The sequence below is a fragment of the Salmo salar genome, chromosome 09, assembly GCF_965601325.2.
Source record: "Salmo salar chromosome 09, fSalSal1, whole genome shotgun sequence".
NCBI lineage: Eukaryota > Metazoa > Chordata > Actinopteri > Salmoniformes > Salmonidae > Salmo > Salmo salar.
The window spans coordinates 9,731,905-9,752,500 of record NC_138299.1 but is presented as its reverse complement, the minus strand read 5'-3'; the positions used below and the strand labels follow the sequence as shown (position 1 = coordinate 9,752,500).

The 20,596-nt window shown below is 42.4% G+C and overlaps 1 protein-coding gene across 1 annotated transcript in view; it reads right to left on the bottom strand.

Moving 5' to 3' along the window:
• LOC106610673 (leucine zipper protein 1) overlaps positions 1 to 20,596 on the bottom strand; it is a 98,750-nt gene that overhangs the window by 2,933 nt on the left and 75,221 nt on the right. Inside the window, exons 4-5 of the mRNA XM_014210121.3 lie at positions 7,196 to 7,476; positions 1 to 6,813 (exon numbers count right to left, since the gene is read on the bottom strand). The exon at positions 1 to 6,813 is cut by the window's left edge and continues 2,933 nt beyond it. Coding sequence (XP_014065596.3) covers positions 7,237 to 7,476 — 240 coding nt within the window. The 3' untranslated portion in view covers positions 1 to 6,813; positions 7,196 to 7,236. The remainder of the gene's footprint in view (positions 6,814 to 7,195; positions 7,477 to 20,596) is intronic.

Here is a 20,596-nt window from a genome sequence, read left to right as displayed (position 1 = left end):
TTGCCCTTTAAAAACGCCTTTCTTTGAAGCCCATCTCCAGGACGACCCTTGGAAAGCACATTAAACCTATGGTTTCCGACAGCTGCTGTCATCCTGGGACCCCCCCGACTCCCCTCGGTGTGTAGGGGGACAGGGGAGACTGTATGGCGGGGGAAGGGATGCTGGCCTTGCATCATAGGATCAATGACATGATGATACCCGACCCATGGTGACATACGTCTATGGGAATGACAGTTGATGTGCACGTGCCTGGGCTCAACTTTGACACGGACCTCCGAAATCCGTACCTTCTTAAAAAAGGAGCTCAAGCTCACGAACTAATTGCCTACTATCAAAATATCCCCAGTGAGTGATTTGCATCGAGAGTCTGCACAGACACTTTTATATGAGCATTATACATAAATCCCTTGGCTATGATGGACAACAACCACTAGCATGTGGATTTTGGCACATCAGAGCGAGCCAGTTTTGACTGGACACCCATCGACTGCCTCCGTTTCTGGCTAGTGCTGGCCGCTGCCAAATCGTCTCGATTTCCCCCCAGTATTTATAACCCTCCAAAGTCGAAGGGAAAGACGTGATTAGCTCCAGCCTTGACCTTTGACCTTTCGGTTACCCGGGAGCTGTATATCAGTGTCTGCCGGCAAGCTTTGGCAGCCTGTAAAACGGCTCTCAGAACTAGCAATGCTTATCACGGGCGTTAAGAATCAAGGCATTCTTGAGGTAGGGGAAGGAGGAGAGAAAGGAGGGAAACTGGAACCACTGTACTCTTCCCTTCTCAGAACCACTGTGCAGGACAGAAGTGACAAGGTCGGAAATACAGATTTGGAACGAGTGGCCGGCTGGCGGTCGTCATGCTGGTAACCGAGGAGGACTGGTTGCGGGGCCAAGTCATCACGTAGCCCTTGGCACATCAGGCTTCTGAACAGCATCAAGCGGTGTGCGTTTGCACTAAACACATGTTCGCAGACGGGACAGTAGCCGTGTAAGGGGCCACATGACAACACTAATGCCTTATGATGCTGAGCTGAGCCAGAGCCCTTCTAACAGGTGAATCAAAAGGGCAGAACATTTTGGGCAGCGAACATCCGTTTATGGGTCCCAAAACAAAACTAATCAATTCAAAAGATTGGAGGGTCTTGGTATTTTCTGGAAAATGTTCTTCTATAAAATATTCTCTCCAAATGTAAAAATCTTTGCAAATTTGTAATGAGCATTCATTATACTTGTCCACACAATAACCAGTAGACAAACCTTGACTAAATCCCTCTCTCTCTCAGCAGGATTATCACACACTCACGGCATTGACAGTAAGTGGAGGAATAATTCTTGAAAAAGGTAAACAAGTAAATTGCTAGCTAGCAGAAGGAGGGGAATTGCACCTCCAATTTCCACAGGGTTAGGGGAATACAAGGTGGTGATTTCAGGGTTGGTCATTATTTTTGTATTCTGTGTGATGACTTCTTCCATTTCCCATTCTCAATACGCTATGAAATCTAAAGGCCTGTAAATGATAGGTCCCCTTCACCAAACTGCAAAGTTCACAATGAAAAATAGGTATATGCATTTTGTAGTAAATAATTAATAAATATGAAAGCTACAGTGAAAATGCTGGTTGGCTGGTACTATACAGGTAAGGCTAAATTACAACAACTGACCAGTATCATGGGGAAACTTTAACTCTGGTCAATCCCGCATAGTATACTTGAGATCTGACTGGTGAGACCTCTAAGAGAACTAGTGAACAAGCTGGCCGTAGAACGATACGAACCGTATTACCACATTCTGGATCCAACATCCTAGTCATTGCATGGCGTAATAATACAGTGACTCTCCAATAGGATCTGAGGGGGAGATTCATTTGCTCTTTTGCTTTACAATGACAGCCAAGCCAACAAGCAAAGGCCATTCTCAGGTTCAGCTGCCATTCCTGAAGCGATATGGTACCCCTCCTACCAGAGTTTGTAGTTAGGAGTTTAGAGTTCACAGAGTATTGCCTGTATGAGTATTGTAGTGTGTATATGTAAGAGTATATCAGACCTCAAAACTAGACTGGTGGTGTTTCTATGGCACCCCCATGATTTCTATGGTTTCTGGCCAGAGTGACACCAAACCCTCCCTAATCCAACAACAAAAAGTCCAGTTTCAATATTAAAACAAAATATATTTCTATAAAAAGAAAAGAAAAAAAAAAGTTGAGTTGAGACGATTCGCACTGCGAACCCAGTCGCGTATATTTGGACTGATTGTTCCTTGTGGTGATTGGACAACACGAGCCCAACGCCTTGCTTCCTGTGCCTGGTTGCAGCGCTGCTGTGAACAGTCAGAGTTTATTGCAAGATCCAGGTCAGCAGTTCCAGTTGGAGCCTCCATTCTGTGTCCAGTCCAGGGAGGAAGGTGCGCTGAAGCAAAGCACCCTAGGAATAGTAGTCCTCTTCCAGATGACTAATATTCAGTATATGTCCCCCCCCCCCAAAGCTAAAATATATGCATTCAATCATTCATCGAGTGCAGACAAAAGGGGCGGACCTTCTTTTCTGCCGTTTGTCCCAACAGACCATCCACTCTATTCCACAATTCCAGTTGGGGGGGGGGGGACGATGGTGATCAACAGGGAGTGAATTACTGAGAAACAAAATTAAGCACAATTTGAAGGTTTGATCTAAGTCCTTGGCTATCATCTTCCGTAATGCTTAGGTACTGGTGTTGAAGAAGATATGTTTTATGCAGCCTATAAGTAAATAAGAATATGCATCTATGACAGGGTCCTTATCTTTGTTGTTCTTAAAGCAGAGAGCATGCAGGGACACTGGAGGCACATAACTTCAAAATGCTCCTCTTATACAGTACGTAGAAACATGCAAACTTCCGCAAAGCCCTACATTCAACCCTCTTTTAGGCCGACATTATGCATTCTCTGGAACGATAGTCATGTTTTGTGGATTAAAAATGGCTTTAGGTGTGTGTGTGTGTGTGTGTACAATGTGCAAAATAAAACCCTGCAAAAATGCTATGGTTGTCGGTAGAGAACGACCAATAGTCGGTCGGGACAATATTTTGGGCCGATATTAGCCTTTCCTATTCTATCGGCGCAGCCGATTTCCCCTTTAAAGCCTGAGCGCACTTGCCTCTCGTGTGAAACTCCTGCAAGCCGGCACCGCTCATTGCTAGTTAGCCTGTCCTCAAGGAACCTCTGGGATGCTTGCTAGCTACCCACTCATGCTGCATATACATTTAGCACACTTGAATAATGCCACATGGAATGTAGAAATGTTTATAGTGTTAATTTACTGTTAGGCAAAACAATGTCCATACAGACTGCAGCACTTTACAAAGCAACATACCAATAGCTAGTGTTCATAAAGACAACTTTTCTAACATCAGCTCACTACCCTATAACTTTATTTGTGGTAGCTACCATAAAGCAAAACATGCTAATTTCAAAGCTGATTGTCACCAAAAATTGTGTTAATAATTCACTGCTAAATGACTACATGAGTAGCCAGTGGTTTCTTCTCTCAAACTGCCTGGCTACATAAGTCCTGAGTGGTGTATTTTCTCTTAAAAAAGGTGCTACACCTCGAATTTCTCCCATGTGGAAGCTAGGTGAATTGTAACAGCACTAGGCTGCATTCAAAACAAATCTCCCCCATCCCCAGCATCCCATTTCCCCGTAACAAGGCAGAGGCTCACACTTTACTTCTCACGCCTTTTACTTTTGGTTCTCGTCCACCAGCGTCAAACAGCTGGTAAAAAATATATTTTTTGTTTTTGAAAAGATATTTCACAGCGATTTAGATGGTACAATGATTCCCTACACCAGTGGTCACCAACCGGTCGATTGCGAGCGACTGGTTGATCTCCAAGCATTTCTAGTCAATCACCAAACATTTCTGTAAAAAACCCAACGATAAAGCCTCGCGTTACTATTTTTTTTTCATTTTCTTGGTTTCTCGCTGTTGACGGTGAGTTTACGTGATTCAGCAGCCCTAGCGATGGGAAGGCAAATTTATCCCATTTTGAACCACTTCATGCATCTTGAAAGTAGAACGCCGACCTACCTGGCAGGCCCAGAAAGCAATTCAAGTGCACCTATAGGCCTACCGAAGTCCAATCAGATAGATCACTGCACTGTTTCCTCAAGCAATAGAGTGTAAAAAGAAGCAAAGTTGATACTGTGAGATTTCAAAAAACATTTAAAACCATGACTAGAGAGACTCAACAAATACACCAAAGAGTTTCTGTTTTTATGAGTAACTTCATGTTTAAGTTGCTATTCAGCACTGTCAACACTCTGTTCAAACCTTTTATAAGCCATAAAAATGCACTTTCTCCCTACTTCCACTCACGCTACAACCAGCACTGCTGCTGCAATAAATGAGTATAGCAAAGCTTGCGTTGTTATTATTAGTGGCTTGTTAGTGGCTTTTTTAATATCAAGGAATAGTTCACTTTCTCTGGTCATAGGAGTAACATGAAATAGTGCACGAAGCAGAAATAATGCAGTGCGACTTGAGTTTCGCCATCAGATGGAAGACCGTGTCCCATTTTCTCAGCAAAGGGAGGGAGAGCGAAGGGACGGTGAGTCGGGTGAGGGTCAACCTCACCGCTGCTCGCTCCCTCCTCAGACTGACCAATAGATGCAGGCAATCAGTCCAGTAAAAAAAAAAAAAAAAGAGTATGCTCACTCAGCCTCTCAAGTAATACGACAAATGATCTATTACCAGTGGGATCATATACCTATCATTTCAAAATGAGAACAACATTGGCACGGCAATTCAAGCATAGTCAATATGCAGTGATAATGTATTGGGCCTATAGCCTACTGCACAAACCTCATTGCTACATAACCCGTTTTTAATTGGTTAATGTTGCATAGGCTTAAGTTTTTTAAGTCATGTTAAAAATAAAAAAAAGAGCGGTAGATCTCGGCTTGCATTTTGACTCAAAGTGATCTCGACTCAGAAAAAGGTTGGTGACCACTGCCCTACACTGTTAAGTGCATGTTTTCTCACAAACAGAAATTGAGCGAACAGTGTAGAATTATAACAACCAGTAAATGACGGAGCCATTTCTACATTGTCTGCTTGACCCCTTTTCCACTAGATAACACAGCCACAAAGTCAAAACAGCTTTCCCATTTTGACAACAGATGCAGCTCTGGCGGGAGAAATCACTAGGCAAATATCACAGCCAATCACAACAATGGCGGATAAGTAATACTGGGAAACATTATCATTCCACTATATTATGAACATTTTCTGTAATTACAAAGCAACAATTCAGAAAAATCCTATGTGTAGCACCTTTAAAGAGACAGCCCACGTCTTTATAAAAGAAGACAATAGGCTACTTCTATTAACATTTTGTTGATCACTAGGCCTAACAGGGTTTGGTAGACTACTTTCTAAATGGAATACGTTACAGTTGCCTGTCCAAAATTGTAATCAGTAACATAATATGATTACTTTCAGTTACTTTTGGATTACTTTCCTCTTAAGAGGCATTTGAAGAAGACAAAAAGGATCCATCAAACACATTTGGTGTGTCATCAGTGGTCTCTGACTTCTGGTCAGACTCCCTCAGATGGAATAAACTTAACACTTGCATCTTTTTTCAATGATTCATTGAATGTCATTGAAAAAACAGAAAGGTATCACAATGTATGTTTTTCCCACAAACATCATTTCTGAATTTAAAAGTAATCAAGTTTTTCAAAAGTACATGTAATCAGTTACTCCCCAACCCTGAGGCTAACATGGTCCCAAATGGAAGGGAAACAGATTGTCATCTGTAGACCCATAGATCATTGAAATGAGCCCAAATGAGTTCAAAAGATGAATGCATGCAGTCTTATTGGGTATGAATTCACCTGTATTGTGAGTAGGCAAGCCTATGCCATCTTGATTTACCCAGTTTATCAAGAGATTAAGCATTCAAATCAATGATTACCATTATGTTATGTAGATAGATTGTTAAAAAAAAAGTAAAATTGATTGTATGATTATATAATTGATTTGTGGCTGTCTCTGGGAAAATTAATCAAAATCCTTAAATTGAATTATATTCATTATCGGCATAAAATATTGGCCGTCGGCCTCCTTGACCTCCAAAAATCAGTATCGGTATAGGCCCTTAAACTCATATCGGTCGTTCTCTAGTTGTCAATATAAAGCAAATGCATGGTCTAAGCGCTCACTAAATTAAGTTTGAATAAGTCAAAGATCAGAGTAGATTTATTTTTAATCCAAGTAATTCGCTCCCCGTTTCTGGTCACATGGGTACAACCTTTGTGCAGCTTGGGAGCTCCGCTGGGAAGTTCCAAAGTGAGGTCTTGTAACGGTCCACTCCGAAAGACAACAAATCCTTCCTGTGTCTCTCTCGCCCCCCCCTCACCCCCCCCCCCCCCCACACACACACACACACACCTCTAGGCCCAGTCACCCAAGTGATCATCTCTCCCTTGTCGAGTCTGAGGAATACATTATAATACATCTGGTAGGAGAAGATGCGGAAGAGGATACATTCACTGGTGGTGAGGTCCACACCAGAGCGATACTGTATATGGGCACATTATAATACAACTGATGTTGTGTCTGTGCAAATGGAAGAGTGTGGTTGAAGGTTTCAGAGGGTGGCCATCTTGTTTTTGCACTCAGAGAAGCATGGGTAGGTAGGTGCTGGACAGGGACTTGAGAGTTGTTTATTCTTCTGTATGGCTGTGACTGCTGTTGCTCGGGGATTTAGATATGCTTGATACAGTACATTTCTCCTTGTTGAGGGGCTCCAGGCAGTTTGGGGGCATGGAGAGCTCTGGAAAAAAAAAAAGAGTGCACAAGTCGTATACTAACAGAGGGCTGGGCGGCAAAGTGCAGTCAAGCAGTCACTAGTGGCTCAGTCTGGAGTCACATTTTTATCCTCTGACGGAGTTCTAAAAAGATTCCCACCATAAAAATACAGTAGTTGTAATAGTCATGGCTATTACACAGTTTCAGTGAGATGAGAAGATAATCTTTCATGTTATCGTCAGGTGATAACACAATACAGTATCAACCTGTATACACTTTATCAGAAACTATATCAGAAATGAAAGATACTCTTGTTAATTAACAATGCTAGGCCAGAAAGCAGGCTCCGACATCCAACTGTAAGTCGCTCTGGATAAATGATAAAAATGTAAAATGTAATATCCTACCTGGACATTATGAAGCGGAGCTACAAGGATGGTTGGCCGGTTTAGTTGTCGGTCTGACGGTTGCTCCGTGGTTGATTACCGCGCCCGGTCATCCTCTCCGCATGGCCAGCCTGACCCCTACTGGACCACAGCTCTGGTCTGGAAGCCGTGGTTCCCGTTCCTCTGCTGGCCCCTAGGTCAGGCCTGGAGCTCCTCACTCTCTCCCTCTCGTAGGTACCCAGGTCACCGGGGGCCGGCCTCGTCCTCCGTGACCAAGAGCTGGGGTTAGTGTTGTCGGCAGCCTAGTCACAGTGAAACAGAAACAACAAACACTTATAGGTCATTAACTCAACGGTCTGTGAGAAGAAGTGAAATCTTGGCAAGCCGCTGCGACTGTGGATTTTGCCACAAAACAGAGGGAGAAAAAAAACCTTAGATCAAAAACAAGACACCCCAGTGAGGAATTTATAATTTATATGGGTCTCGACTAGCAAATGAGCACCCTATAAAACTTGCTTGCATACCTTCACGCAACCTCAATGACCTTGTTCTAGGAAAGTGAGAGATGACAGTGCAGTTAGTAAACGTCTGAAAGCAAAGGCCTATGATTTCAGTTTTAAAAAGGCTGTAGTACTGTAATTAATGACAGGCCGCTGGAATCCCATCCTGCCTACCGCAGCAGAACGTTGCTAATTGCCCTTAATGGCCGCTCTGCGTCTCCTGGGGATGACGGGCAGGCAGACAAGAAGCCTGTTACAATGCGAGGGGCTGCCAAACGGGCAGGGCAGACCCAAGATGGCAACTTCCTGTTCTATTCATTCCAAAGGGAAGAAATGACCAGAGCACATTCTGCATTGACTACAGCATTACCGCTGAAGAGTTGGGTTATACTGCGTTTTGAGTGTAAACCATATGTAAATTATGCTTCATGAACACCAAATGTACAATAGTCATGTTCTTTTTTGGGGAATTGTTTTCAACACCAAACCACAGGATTATTTTCTGAGCCATTGAAGCTGCAACTCTTGACATTTTCCTGTGGATAGCGGAGATGACTCTTTATTCTAGAAAAAGTTTATTAAAAAGGTTCTGGGTTGGATGGGCCTACAAATATAGGTTATTTAAGTCTTTCAACTGAGTGGCTTAAATAAGCAATGAGTGCAAAAACCCCAGAAGCTACTATGGACATTTTCCCATAACTAAATCTTAATTTCAGAAAATATTTCTGCTTGTGGAATGTCGGAACGTTATAAATGTTGGTTAGGCAATTTGATCTGCCACATGAGCAGAGGAAATGTACTGGGAACACCAAGTGCTGAAGCCCTCATCACAAACCTGCTTTGTTCCCGCTTCACTCAAATACCTTATGATTGGGGGCTGATAATTTTTTTTGTAACTAAAAAAAAACTAGACATCAAATCTGGCCCCACTTTTTGTTTTGAGATAAAGTGAAAAAGTTTGGGTGGGGTGTATTTATTGAGTTAAGACAATAGACTTTTGACAAAGCCTCAGAAAAATCACTCAGTTCTGAAAACACCCCTTCAGGCAGAAGTCATGAAAACGTTTTGGCTTATATTACAGCACAGAATCATGGCCAACTACACAGCTTACCTCGAGGACAACACAAATGGAGTGTTACATGCATTACATGCCTTGCAAAACAAGCCATTGCTTTGACATGAAAGCTGTCTAACTTTGGTTGCGTTTCAGAAGCACATCACTTACGTTCCATGTTAGAAGCGAAGTGTGCCAAAGCTGGTCTCCAAGCAGACAATGCTCATTACACCCAAGGTAATACATTTCAGAGAAGCCTTAATTCAATCCGCTTATTAAAATTTATGTTTTGAGGTCTTTGTCCAGGGAAGACTTTAATAGCTCTAACATACCTTGTGGAACCCATTTCTCAATCACTTTTCTTACAGGCCATTGGGATCTCCTCTGATGTTTTAACCACCTACCAGCTCTCCTCCGTGGAATCGTCCAAGTTTAACTCCAGCGCAGATTGTTTTTCCAGGCTTTTTAGGTCAAGTCGGGCAAAAACCAACCAGAATGACAGCATGGGCCACGCATTTCACCTTGTTGCCACTGAGTTTGACTGACTCACACAAAGGATGTTTTCGTATCGCAAATCAGACAGATCAAGCTATGGTACACAGCCAACCATAAGTTCACAGCCCATTCACATACCATCTGAGGTTTCTTAGTTTTACAGTGGGCTGCAAAAAACAACACTGACATTCTGTGCTGTACTTGGAGGTGAGAATGGAGAGTTAGTGAGGCTGTATGCAGTCAGTCGCCATTTTCCCACTGGCCATACAAACCACACAGAGACCCTTATAATCTGATGCTATAATGCTGTCACGACTGTGACCTTTGAATGGAATAAGAGATGTCCCCTAGGATCTCTATGATGAGGGGTCAAACAAATGACAACCAAATAAATGATATGAGATAAATAGCCATCTACTGACAGATAGTCACCCTCTGTACTGAAGGACACCAATTGCTGGGTCTTCTCTTCAGTGGCTATTGATTATGTGGGGTTAGCCTGAGAGGTCATAACAGGCAGAGGTTAAAACGTCTGGATCAACTTCAATTTCTTTAAAAACAACTGATAGAAAAATGGACGCAAAAACTATGGCTGATCAATGATCAGAGAAAGAGGCCTCATGATAGGCAGAGCTACTGTGCATTGTTGTCAAACACTCATTGATATAGCCAACCTTATAGATGAAACGTCACCCTGGGACAGCAGAGCTGTGTATAGACTAGGGCTGAGTCTATTTAGTCAATTGTTTGGTCGATAGGCTGTTGGTCGACCGAGATTTCTTTAGTCGAGCAGTCGCAAGACACCAGGTGCACGAGACACCGGTCTGATTCGCGCCTGTCTCAGTGGACTAATCCAGGCCACGGGGATGGCACAGTCCATCCCTCTAAGACATATTATACATAATATAGCCATATACAATTTCAGTAAAAATAATTGTGCAACACTAATACATCTAATATTATTTTATAACAAATGTGTTTTCTCCCGCTTTGGATACGGTCGCTGTCCGCGCTCCTGAATCATAATCTTCAGTGCGCCGTAGAATTGGCACCTTTCCCTATGTTGCTATGTGCATAATAGCAAAGTTAGCCAGCATATTGGGATTGAGAACAAAGGGGCGGCGGCAGCAGCATCAGAGATGAGGAAACAACCCTTGCTTTAGCCTACGTGGCTAAGAAAATTTAGGAGAGGAAACCAACTTAATTAGGTCCTATAATCAATAACCTAACTGTTAAATGTGCCTGGCTTTATAAATCCTCCAAATATATCTACAGAAATAAGACGGATCTTGCATCTGTTGTCTGTTTAAGTGATTGTTTAATAGCCTACTGATTCCGTGAGCACCAAGCCTCATGCAACGGAAAATGTCAGATAAAGGAATTTCACAGATTCTGCTGTTTTTAATCTTTGGGGTTACTGTAATAAAGGCTTTACAATTTTTTTTGGTCAGAACAGACTGGTATTATAATTGATTTAGTGTTGTTTACACTGTTCCAAACAGTAATTAATTCTTTAATTCTTTAATCAAATAGTGTGCTTAAAGCATCAGACATCTCAGTGCATATGTAGTTGATTTTATTCAAACACATAGGGTATTGTCTATATATGGAAAAATACTTAAAACATTTAGACCAATCGATTGGTCAAAAGAAAAGGACGACTCTCGGTCGACCAATATATATTTTTTAGTCGGGGACAGCCCTAGCATAGACAAAATGAGAGAGATGTCCATGGTGGTTTTGATGGTCAACTATAATTCCCTTCTATATCCTAACGTTGAGATGCACATCTCCATGACAGTTGACACCGCAATTACTGTCCATCCTATTGCCCTTCACCCAATCAATGGCTCATTGTAACTGTAAAAACACTACAATGATGCCTCAAGCCCTTTTCTAACGAATACTACCTGCACAACTGGAATAATAGAGGACGACTGCCTTTGGTGAAGTTAACAGAGAGAGGCATTTTGGAAACAAGCACTGTTGATTTATAATAATATTCCCTTTGGGAGGGTGCAGAGGCAACAATGAGTGATTGGAACACAAAAAAAGAAATCACAACAAATTAGGTAGTTCATCAGCAGCACACAGCTGGTTTTGCACTTCAGGAACAAGTCGGTTGCATGGAAAGAGTTCATCCTCTCAGGGAGGGCTAATGTGAGTAATGGGAAAGAGGATGGATTGAGGGGATAAGATTAAGTTTACGTGCTGGAATTGACTTGAGTTAATGACCCTGATGGCTTGCTCTCTCTCAGTTAAATGAATGGGACTCATTCAGGTACGGGTGAGGGCAGAGAGCCCATAGAGGTACAGGACGCTGAAAGGGCCTCTTGGGGGGGGGGGGGGGCGAGGTTTAGGTGTTAGGATGATTTCATTAAAGGCGTCTCCTACCGATTCTTTAACTTTTCCTGTTATAGAGGGGATATCCCAAGTATAAACACAGTCAAGTACACACGCTAAAAGGGTAAAAATAAAAGTGTTTTTAGCAACATAGTGGCTTTTTTTAGACAACCGCAAACTTCAAGGTGCAGGGCATTCAAGGAGTTGGTCTGATGGTCAAATGTGATGTCATCAGCCTCCCCCCCTACTGACGGCTAACGAGGGGCTATAGGGGGCATTATAAAGCAGAGTGTGACAGCAATTACAGATCTAAGGGCCGTGTTGCCGGCATGTTATTTATTTAATGTCTCACTCGGCGGGAGATGAAAAGGTTGGTGGAGGGCTGGTGACCTTAGCATCGGAGCCCTGTGTTTGTTTTGACTGCAAGAGGAGCTGGGTGAGTTGAGTTGCACAGTATCAAACAGAGCCTCATCGGCCAACCAGCAGACTAGACAATGACACATCTGCAGCTTTGTTAAAGAGGGAGCCCTGACCCCCTTGACCCCTGACCAGACCCCTCATAATTAGCTGGACCCAGAAATGTACAGTGCAGAGGCTACAACTGCAACAAGCATCACTGTTGTGTGATGACCCATAGATCTAGTCATGCTTCTTTAATACAAGCACTAAGCAGGCATAACTCAAGCTAGTATGAGCTATGAAGCAGACACAAAACAGCCCAGACAGACCATTCCAATGACCGCTTTATCAATAAGCTTGTTGTTTCCCCTTCATAAGATATGCGCCATGAAAGATACATATAAACACGGCTGATGGATGATAGGGGTGAGGGGGCATGGGGCAGTTGTCATTTTCACCTTATCTATTTGAGGCCCTGTATAACCTTTAGCTGTATAACCTATAGATGAGGTCCTTTTGGCTAGAGCAGGGGTTTTCATGTGATATTTGAGTGACAAAAAAAAATAACATCTATGGGCTAAAAAAAACACATTTCTAGAAAGGATTATAACTATGTGAATTGACATTTTATTTATATTGAATGCATGCTTATCTGCGTGCGTGCCAGTACATATCAGATTGACTCACTTTCAACCAGTAAATGTGAACAAGCTTGTCTCTCGTGTCTGTTTTAATAAAAGTGAACGGTGTCAGATAGTCAGCCTTCTCTCAGACATAATTGACCAGACTACATGCCATGCTTAATAAGCAGCTAAATATCTGACACCAGTTGTCTGCACTACATTGTGGGAAATGGAGTCAAATGGAGGCCAGCTACATGGAGGTGTGCCTTTGAACAATGCCCATCTTCAATTATGTAAGGAATAGCACACTGGCTGGCAGGTCACAGTTGGTAAGCTTCTGGCACAAAAAATACAAGCAAGGGGGGAAAAAATCCTTGAGGTTTTTCAACAACAAAAAAAAAAATCCTCCCTGTTGAGGTCTTTTCATTTTCATCCTCCCTCTCTTTTTTGTCCCACCCTTTTCTCTTTGTGCTGACTTCAGTACCAGGAATCAGGCTCAGAGAACTGCTATGCTAAGCTTGAAGTTTTAGGCCCAGCGTCAGTGAAAAATAGTGTCTGAACACTCATGCAAAGTGGACACACCAGAAAGCTAGAGTTGGTGTTTTCTGGACTATATTTTCCAAATAGCAAAGTAGGTACACACAGTGCTCTAATTGAGGGGGTGTGTGCCATACCCCTTTGTTAGCTTAAAGATGTCCTCTCCAGTGATTTTGTTAACATTTCCTGTTGAAAAGCAATATCCCAATTATAAATACAGTGAAGTACACACACTAAAGGAAAAATATTTTATATGTTTTTTTAGACAACTGCAAACTTCAAGGAGTAGGACATTCAAGGAATAATTGGCCTTCACCTTTGCTAGAGGAAAAATAGCGGAGCAATAGAGAACAAAAGAGAGAAAAAAGTCCCACCACCCCACTTGTGCCATGTCATGAGGATACCTGGACCACCCATTGAGATGTGCCTTTTAAGTAAATCAGGTGTTAAATGAGGTGAAAAGGGAGCCACTAAGATTTAGCCCTTTTAAAAAATACTAATAATTTTTTACTGTGAAAATCTCAGAAATCCTTAGCAGAGGCACTCCAGAGACAAAAACGACAGCTGGGCCTGATTGAGAGAAGGGAGGAGAAAAGGGTCAATCGTAACAGCAGTAGCCTATCAACATACTGTACAATTCCCCGTGTGTGGCGCCCCACTAGTTTGAGCAGAACTATCGGTCGGGCAGCAAGCATGCGCAGCTCAAACAACTGGTTGTCCCGTGGAGCAGCTCACAGACAAATGACTGCGATCGAGTATTTAAAAAATATATATTTTTATTTAACCTTTATTTAACTAGGCAAGTCAGTTAAGAACAAATTCTTATTTATAATGACGGCCTACACCGACCAAACCCGGACAACACTGGGCAAAATTGTGCGCCGCCCTATGGGACTCCCAATTAGAGGTCGACCAATTCTGATTTTTCAACACCGATACCGATTATCGGAGGACCAAAAAAGCCGATACCGATTAAAATCGGCCAATTTTTATATATATATTTGTAATAATGACAATTACAACAATGAACACTTTTATTTTAACTTAATATAATACATCAATAAAATCAATTTAGTCTCAAATAAATAATGAAACATGTTCAATTTGGTTTAAATAATGCAAAAACAAAGTGTTGGAGAAGTAAAAGTGCAATATTTGCAATGTAAAAAAAACAAACGTTTAATTTCCTTGCTCAGAACATGATAACATATGAAAGCTGGTGGTTCCTTCTAACATGAGTCTTCAATATTCCCAGGTAAGAAGCTTTAGGGTGTAGAAATTATAGGACTATTTCTCTCTATACCATTTGTATTTCATATACCTTTGACTATTGGATGTTCTTATAGGCACTATAGTATTGCCAGCCTAATCTCGGGAGTTGATAGGCTTGAAGTCATAAACAGCGCAATGCTTGAAGCACAGCGAAGAGCTGCTGGCAAATACAGGAAAGTGCTGTTTGAATGAATGCTTACGAGCCTGCTGCTGCCTACCACCGCTCAGTCAGACTGCTCTATCAAATCATAGACTTAATTATAATATAATAACCCACAGAAATACGAGCCTTAGTTCATTAATATGGTCAAATCCGGAAACTATCATTTCGAAAACAAAACGTTTATTCTTTCAGTGAAATACGGAACCGTTCCGTATTTTATTGAACGGGTGGCATCCATAAGCCTAAATATTGCTGTTACATTGCACAACCTTCAATGTTATGTCATAATTATGTACAATTCTGGCAAATTAATTACCGTCTTTGTTAGGAAGAAATGGTCTTCACACAGTTCGCAATGAGCCAGGCAGCCCAAACTGCTGCATATACCCTGACTCTACTTGCACAGAACGCAATAGAAGTGACAATTTCCCTAGTTAAAAGAAATTCATGCTAGCACGCAATATTAACTAAATATGCAGGTTTAAAAATATATACTTGTGTATTGATTTTAATAAAGGCATTGATGTTTATGGTTAGGTGCAACGACAGTGCTTTTTTCACGAATGCGCTTGTTAAATCATCACCCATTTGGCGAAGTAGGCTGTGATTCGATGATAAATTAACAGGCACCGCATAGATTATATGCAACGCAGGACAAGCTAGATAAACTAGTAATATCATCAACCATATGTAGTTAACTAGTGATTATGTTAAGATTGATTGTTTTTTATAAGATAAGTTTAATGCTAGCTAGAATTTTACTTTGGCTCCTTGCTGCACTCGCATAACAGGTAGTCGGCCTGCCACGCAGTCTCCTCGTGGAGTGCAATGTAATCGGCCATAATCAGTGTCCATAAATGCCAATTACCGATTGTTATGAAAACTTGAAAATCGGCCCTAATTAATTGGCCATTCTGATTAGTCGGTCGACCTCTATGTTATTGCGGGTTTAGCTCCAACAGTGCAGTAATACCAAACAATACATACAAATCTAAAAGTAAAAGTAAAAGAATGCAATTAAGAAATATAGAAATATTTGGACGTGCAATGTCGGAATCCGGAGTATAAATATGTATATACTGTACATAATAAATAAATAGGTAAAACAGTATGTAAACATTATTAAAGTGACCAGTGTTACATTAACAAAGTGACCAGTGTTCCATGTCTATGTACATAGGGCAGCAGCCTCTAACGTGCAGGGATGAGTAACTGGGTGGTAGCCGGCTAGTGCCAGTGACTAAGTTCAGGGCAAGGTACTGGGTGGAGGCCGGCTAGTGATGGCTATTTAACAGTCTGATGGCCTTGAGATAGAAGCCGTTTTCAGTCTCTCGGTCCTAGCTTTGATGCACCTGTACTGACCTCGCCTTCTGGATGATAGCGGGGTGAACAGGCTGTGGCTCGGGTGGCTGAGGTCCTTGATGATCTTCTTGGCCTTCCTTTGACATCGGGTGCTGTAGATGTCCTGAAGGGCAGGCAGTGTGCTTCTGGTGATGCGCTGGGCTGACCGCACCACCCTCTGGGAAGCCTTGTGGTTACAGACAGTGTAGTTGCTGTATCAGGCGTAGATACAGTCTGACAGGATGCTCTCAATGGTGCATCTGTAAAAGATTGAGGGTTTTAGGGGGGCCAAGCAGAATTTCTTCAGCCTCCTGAGGATGAAGAGGCGCTGTTGCGCCTTCACCACACGGTCTGTGTGGGTGGACCATTTCAGATAGTCAGTGATGTGTACGTTGAAGAACTTGAAGCTTTTCACCTTCTCGTGCGCCCTCTGCTGTATCCCAAAGTCCACAATCAGCTCCTTCGTTTTGTTGACGTTGAGGGAGAAGTTATTTTCCTGACACCACTACCCCTGGGCCCTCACCTCCTCTCTGTAGGTGGTCTGGTCGTTGTTGGTAATCAGGCCTGCCACTGTTGTGTCGTCTGCAAACTTGATGATTGAGTTGGAGTGGATGGCCGCGCAGTCATGGGTAAACAAGGAGTACAGGAGGGAGCTGAGCACGCACCCTGCTGGGTTTTTCACGCTCAACAGTTTCCTGTGTGCATCAAGAATGGTCCACCACCCAAAGGACATTCAGACAACTTGACAACTACGGAAAACTTTGGAGTCAACATGGGCCAGCATCCTTGTGGAACGCTTCCGACACCTTTTAGAGTCCATACCCCGACGAACTTAGGCTGTTCTGAAGGCAAAAGGGGGTTCAACTCAATATTATGAAGGTGGTCCTAATGTTTTGTACACTCAGTGTATTTCATGTGCAGCCTAATGTGTGCAATTATGTGCCAAATCAGTGATTTAGTGTATTTTTATTGGGTAAGCATTAGAATAAGCCACCACAATATTTGCAGCCTTAGGTGGTAATATCCTCTATGTGCTGATCCATCATCAGTATTGTGAAATAATTAGAATGTTAAAGGAAAGATTTGAACGGTGAAAGCTGATCCATTCTTTTGATCCTATTAGTATCGACACGTGCGCCAACGACACACTTAGCGACCGCTCTCTCTGCGTGGTGTTTAAGGAAATATCTTTGGCCGTTGTAGGAAAAATGCATTGTTAAAAACACTCGTAAGCCTAAATTCCATCGCTATCGTGAAACCGGGCCCAGACTGTTTTCACAAGAAAGAGAGAAAAAAAAATGAGGAGTTGAACATAACAGTATGCCAGTGGAAGGTAGGACAGTAGCGGTTAGTGACTACTATGATTTCCCATTGTAGCCAATTCAATTGCAGTAATTCCATTACTGATTTTTCGGTAATTCCATTACCGATTTGGAAACAGAATGAGTTTTAGTCACTTAATTCAGAAACAAACTTGATATCAGTAAAAACACTAAGTAATTGGTAGGTCTACCTTTATTTCTGATTTCTGTGAACTTTTATTATCCTCATTCCTCATGAGGGAGAGAAATTTAAAAATTTCTTAAAGATATGTGAGTTTTTCGTAACGGAATTACAAGGCTCAAGGAAATGTTTCTTAAACTTACAGAAGGCCAAAAATTTCTCCAATTATAACTGTTGATATTAGTTGGCACCCAAAATGCACATGCTTCTATGAACTTCACGTTGGCGCTTATGGGTCCTTTTAGATGGAAATGCCCATATCCAACCAGACGTTAAAAGGCCCATTTTAACCATGAAAAAGATTGGTCTAAATTGAATTGTCCATGGTACACACAAGGATATACCATGACATTTGAAATGCTTAATTTAATAAAACAACAAACTTTAGAATATTGTATTTATGTACTGCTTGAGATACTGCTGCTTCAGACGTCACGTGGCTTTGACAGTAGCCTACATTGTTTACAGTTGCGGACTGTAAATGTAACCTAGAGTTCTGAGGATGCGTAAAGTGATTGTTTTATTTTCAAGGTAATTTTGTCTCATCAGTAATGCGTTGCGTTTTACATGAAAAGGCATTTGACTATTATAGGCCATTTAGCCCTTGGGTGAGCCCTGACAACGGTATGCTATTCAAATAGCGATTACAAAGTGGGTGGGTCGAGCCCTGAATGCTGATTGGCTGACAGCCGTGGTGTATCACCGTATACCACGCGTATGACAAAACATTTAATTTTACTGCTCGAATTACATTGGTAACCAGTTTATAATCGCAATAGGGCACCTCAGGGGTTTGTGATATATGGCAAATATACCACGGCTAAGGGCTGTGTCCAGGCACGCTGCAACCCGAGTATATTGGCCATATACCACGCATCCTTGGGCCTTATTGCTTAATTAGTCTACAGGCACGCACCAATGTAGGGTCCACAACACAAGACAAAGATCAATGCAAAGCACGCACCAGAAAACTTTTTTTGAAACAGAATCAGTTCTATTAAGGCGAACATCTGACTTATGTTTCACTGTTGCTGTTAGCCTAGGCTACTGTTTGCCAACAAATACTGAAATAGCACCCTGAAAACAACTGCGCATTGTCTACTGTTGTGGCATTTTCCGTCACTCTGATTGGTCAAGAGAGTTTAGATATAATTATTATTTTTTTTAATGGAATTTAGACCAAAATATAAAAATATATATACACTGCTCAAAAAAATAAAGGGAACACTTAAACAACACAATGTAACTCCAAGTCAATCACACTTCTGTGAAATCAAACTGTCCACTTAGGAAGCAACACTGATTGACAATAAATTTCACATGCTGTTGTGCAAATGGAATAGACAACAGGTGGAAATTATAGGCAATTAGCAAGACACCCCCAATAAAGGAGTGGATCTGCAGGTGGTGACCACAGACCACTTCTCAGTTCCTATGCTTCCTGGCAGATTTTTTGGTCACTTTTGAATGCTGGCGGTGCTTTCACTCTAGTGGTAGCATGAGACGGAGTCTACAACCCACACAAGTGTCTCAGGTAGTGCAGCTCATCCAGGATGGCACATCAATGCGAGCTGTAGCAAGAAGGTTTGCTGTGTCTGTCAGCGTAGTGTCCAAAGCATGGAGGCGCTACCAGGAGACAGGCCAGTACATCAGGAGACGTGGAGGAGGCCGTAGGAGGGCAACAACCCAGCAGCAGGACCGCTACCTCCGCCTTTGTGCAAGGAGAAGCAGGAGGAGCACTGCCAGAGCCCTGCAAAATGACCTCCAGCAGGCCACAAATGTGCATGTGTCTGCTCAAACGGTCAGAAACAGACTCCATGAGGGTGGTATGATGGCCCGACATCCACAGGTGGGGGTTGTGCTTACAGCCCAACACCGTGCAGGACGTTTGGCATTTGCCAGAGAACACCAAGATTGGCAAATTCGCCACTGGCGCCCTGTGCTCTTCACAGATGAAAGCAGGTTCACACTGAGCACGTGACAGACGTGACAGAGTCTGGAGACGCCGTGGAGAACGTTCTGCTGCCTGCAACATCCTCCAGCATGACCGGTTTGGAGGTGGGTCAGTCATGGTGTGGGGTGGCATTTCTTTGGGGGGCCGCACAGCCCTCCATGTGCTCGCCAGAGGTAGCCTGACTGCCATTAGGTACCGAGATGAGATCCTCAGACCCCTTGTGAGACCATATGCTGGTGTGGTTGGCCCTGGGTTCCTCCTAATGCAAGACAATGTTAGACCTCATGTGGCTGGAGTGTGTCAGCAGTTCCTGCATGAGGAAGGCATTGATGCTATGGACTGGCCCGCCTGTTCCCCAGACCTGAATCCAATTGAGCACATCTGGGACATCATGTCTCGCTCCATCCACCAACGCCACATTGCACCACAGACTGTCCAGGAGTTGGCGGATGCTTTAGTCCATGTCTGGGAGGAGATCCCTCAGGAGACCATCCGCCACCTCATCAGGAACATGCCCAGGCGTTGTAAGGAGGTCATACAGGCACGTGGAGGCCACACACACTACTGAGCCTCATTTTGACTTGTTTTAAGGACATTACATCAAAGTTGGATCAGCCTGTAGTGTGGTTTTCCACTTTCATTTTGAGTGTGACTCCAAATCCAGACCTCCATGGGTTGATAAATTGGATTTCCATTGATTATTTTTGTGTGATTTTGTTGTCAGCACATTCAACCATGTAAAGAAAAAAGTATTTAATAAGATTATTTCATTCATTCAGATCTAGGATGTGTTATTTTAGTGTTCCCTTTATTTTTTTGAGCAGTATATATATATCACACTCACACACACACACACTCTACGTGCTGATCCTAACTTTTACTTGGTCTTTTTACCTGTCTAAAGTTTTAGAACACCTACTCATTCAAGGGTTTTTCTTTATTTAAAAAAAATGTCTACGTTGTAGAATAATAGTGAAGACATCAAAACTATGAAATAACACATATGGAATCATGTAGTAACCAAAAAAAGTGTTTAACAAATCAAAATATATTTTATATTTGAGATTCTTCAAATAGCCACCCTTTGCCTTGATGACAGCTTTGTACATGCTTGGGATTCTCAGAAATCAGCTGCACCTGGTATGCTTTTCCAACAGTCTTGAAGGAGTTCCCACATATGCTGAGCACCTGTTGGCTGCTTTTCCGTCACTCTGCGGTCCAACTCATCCCAAACCACC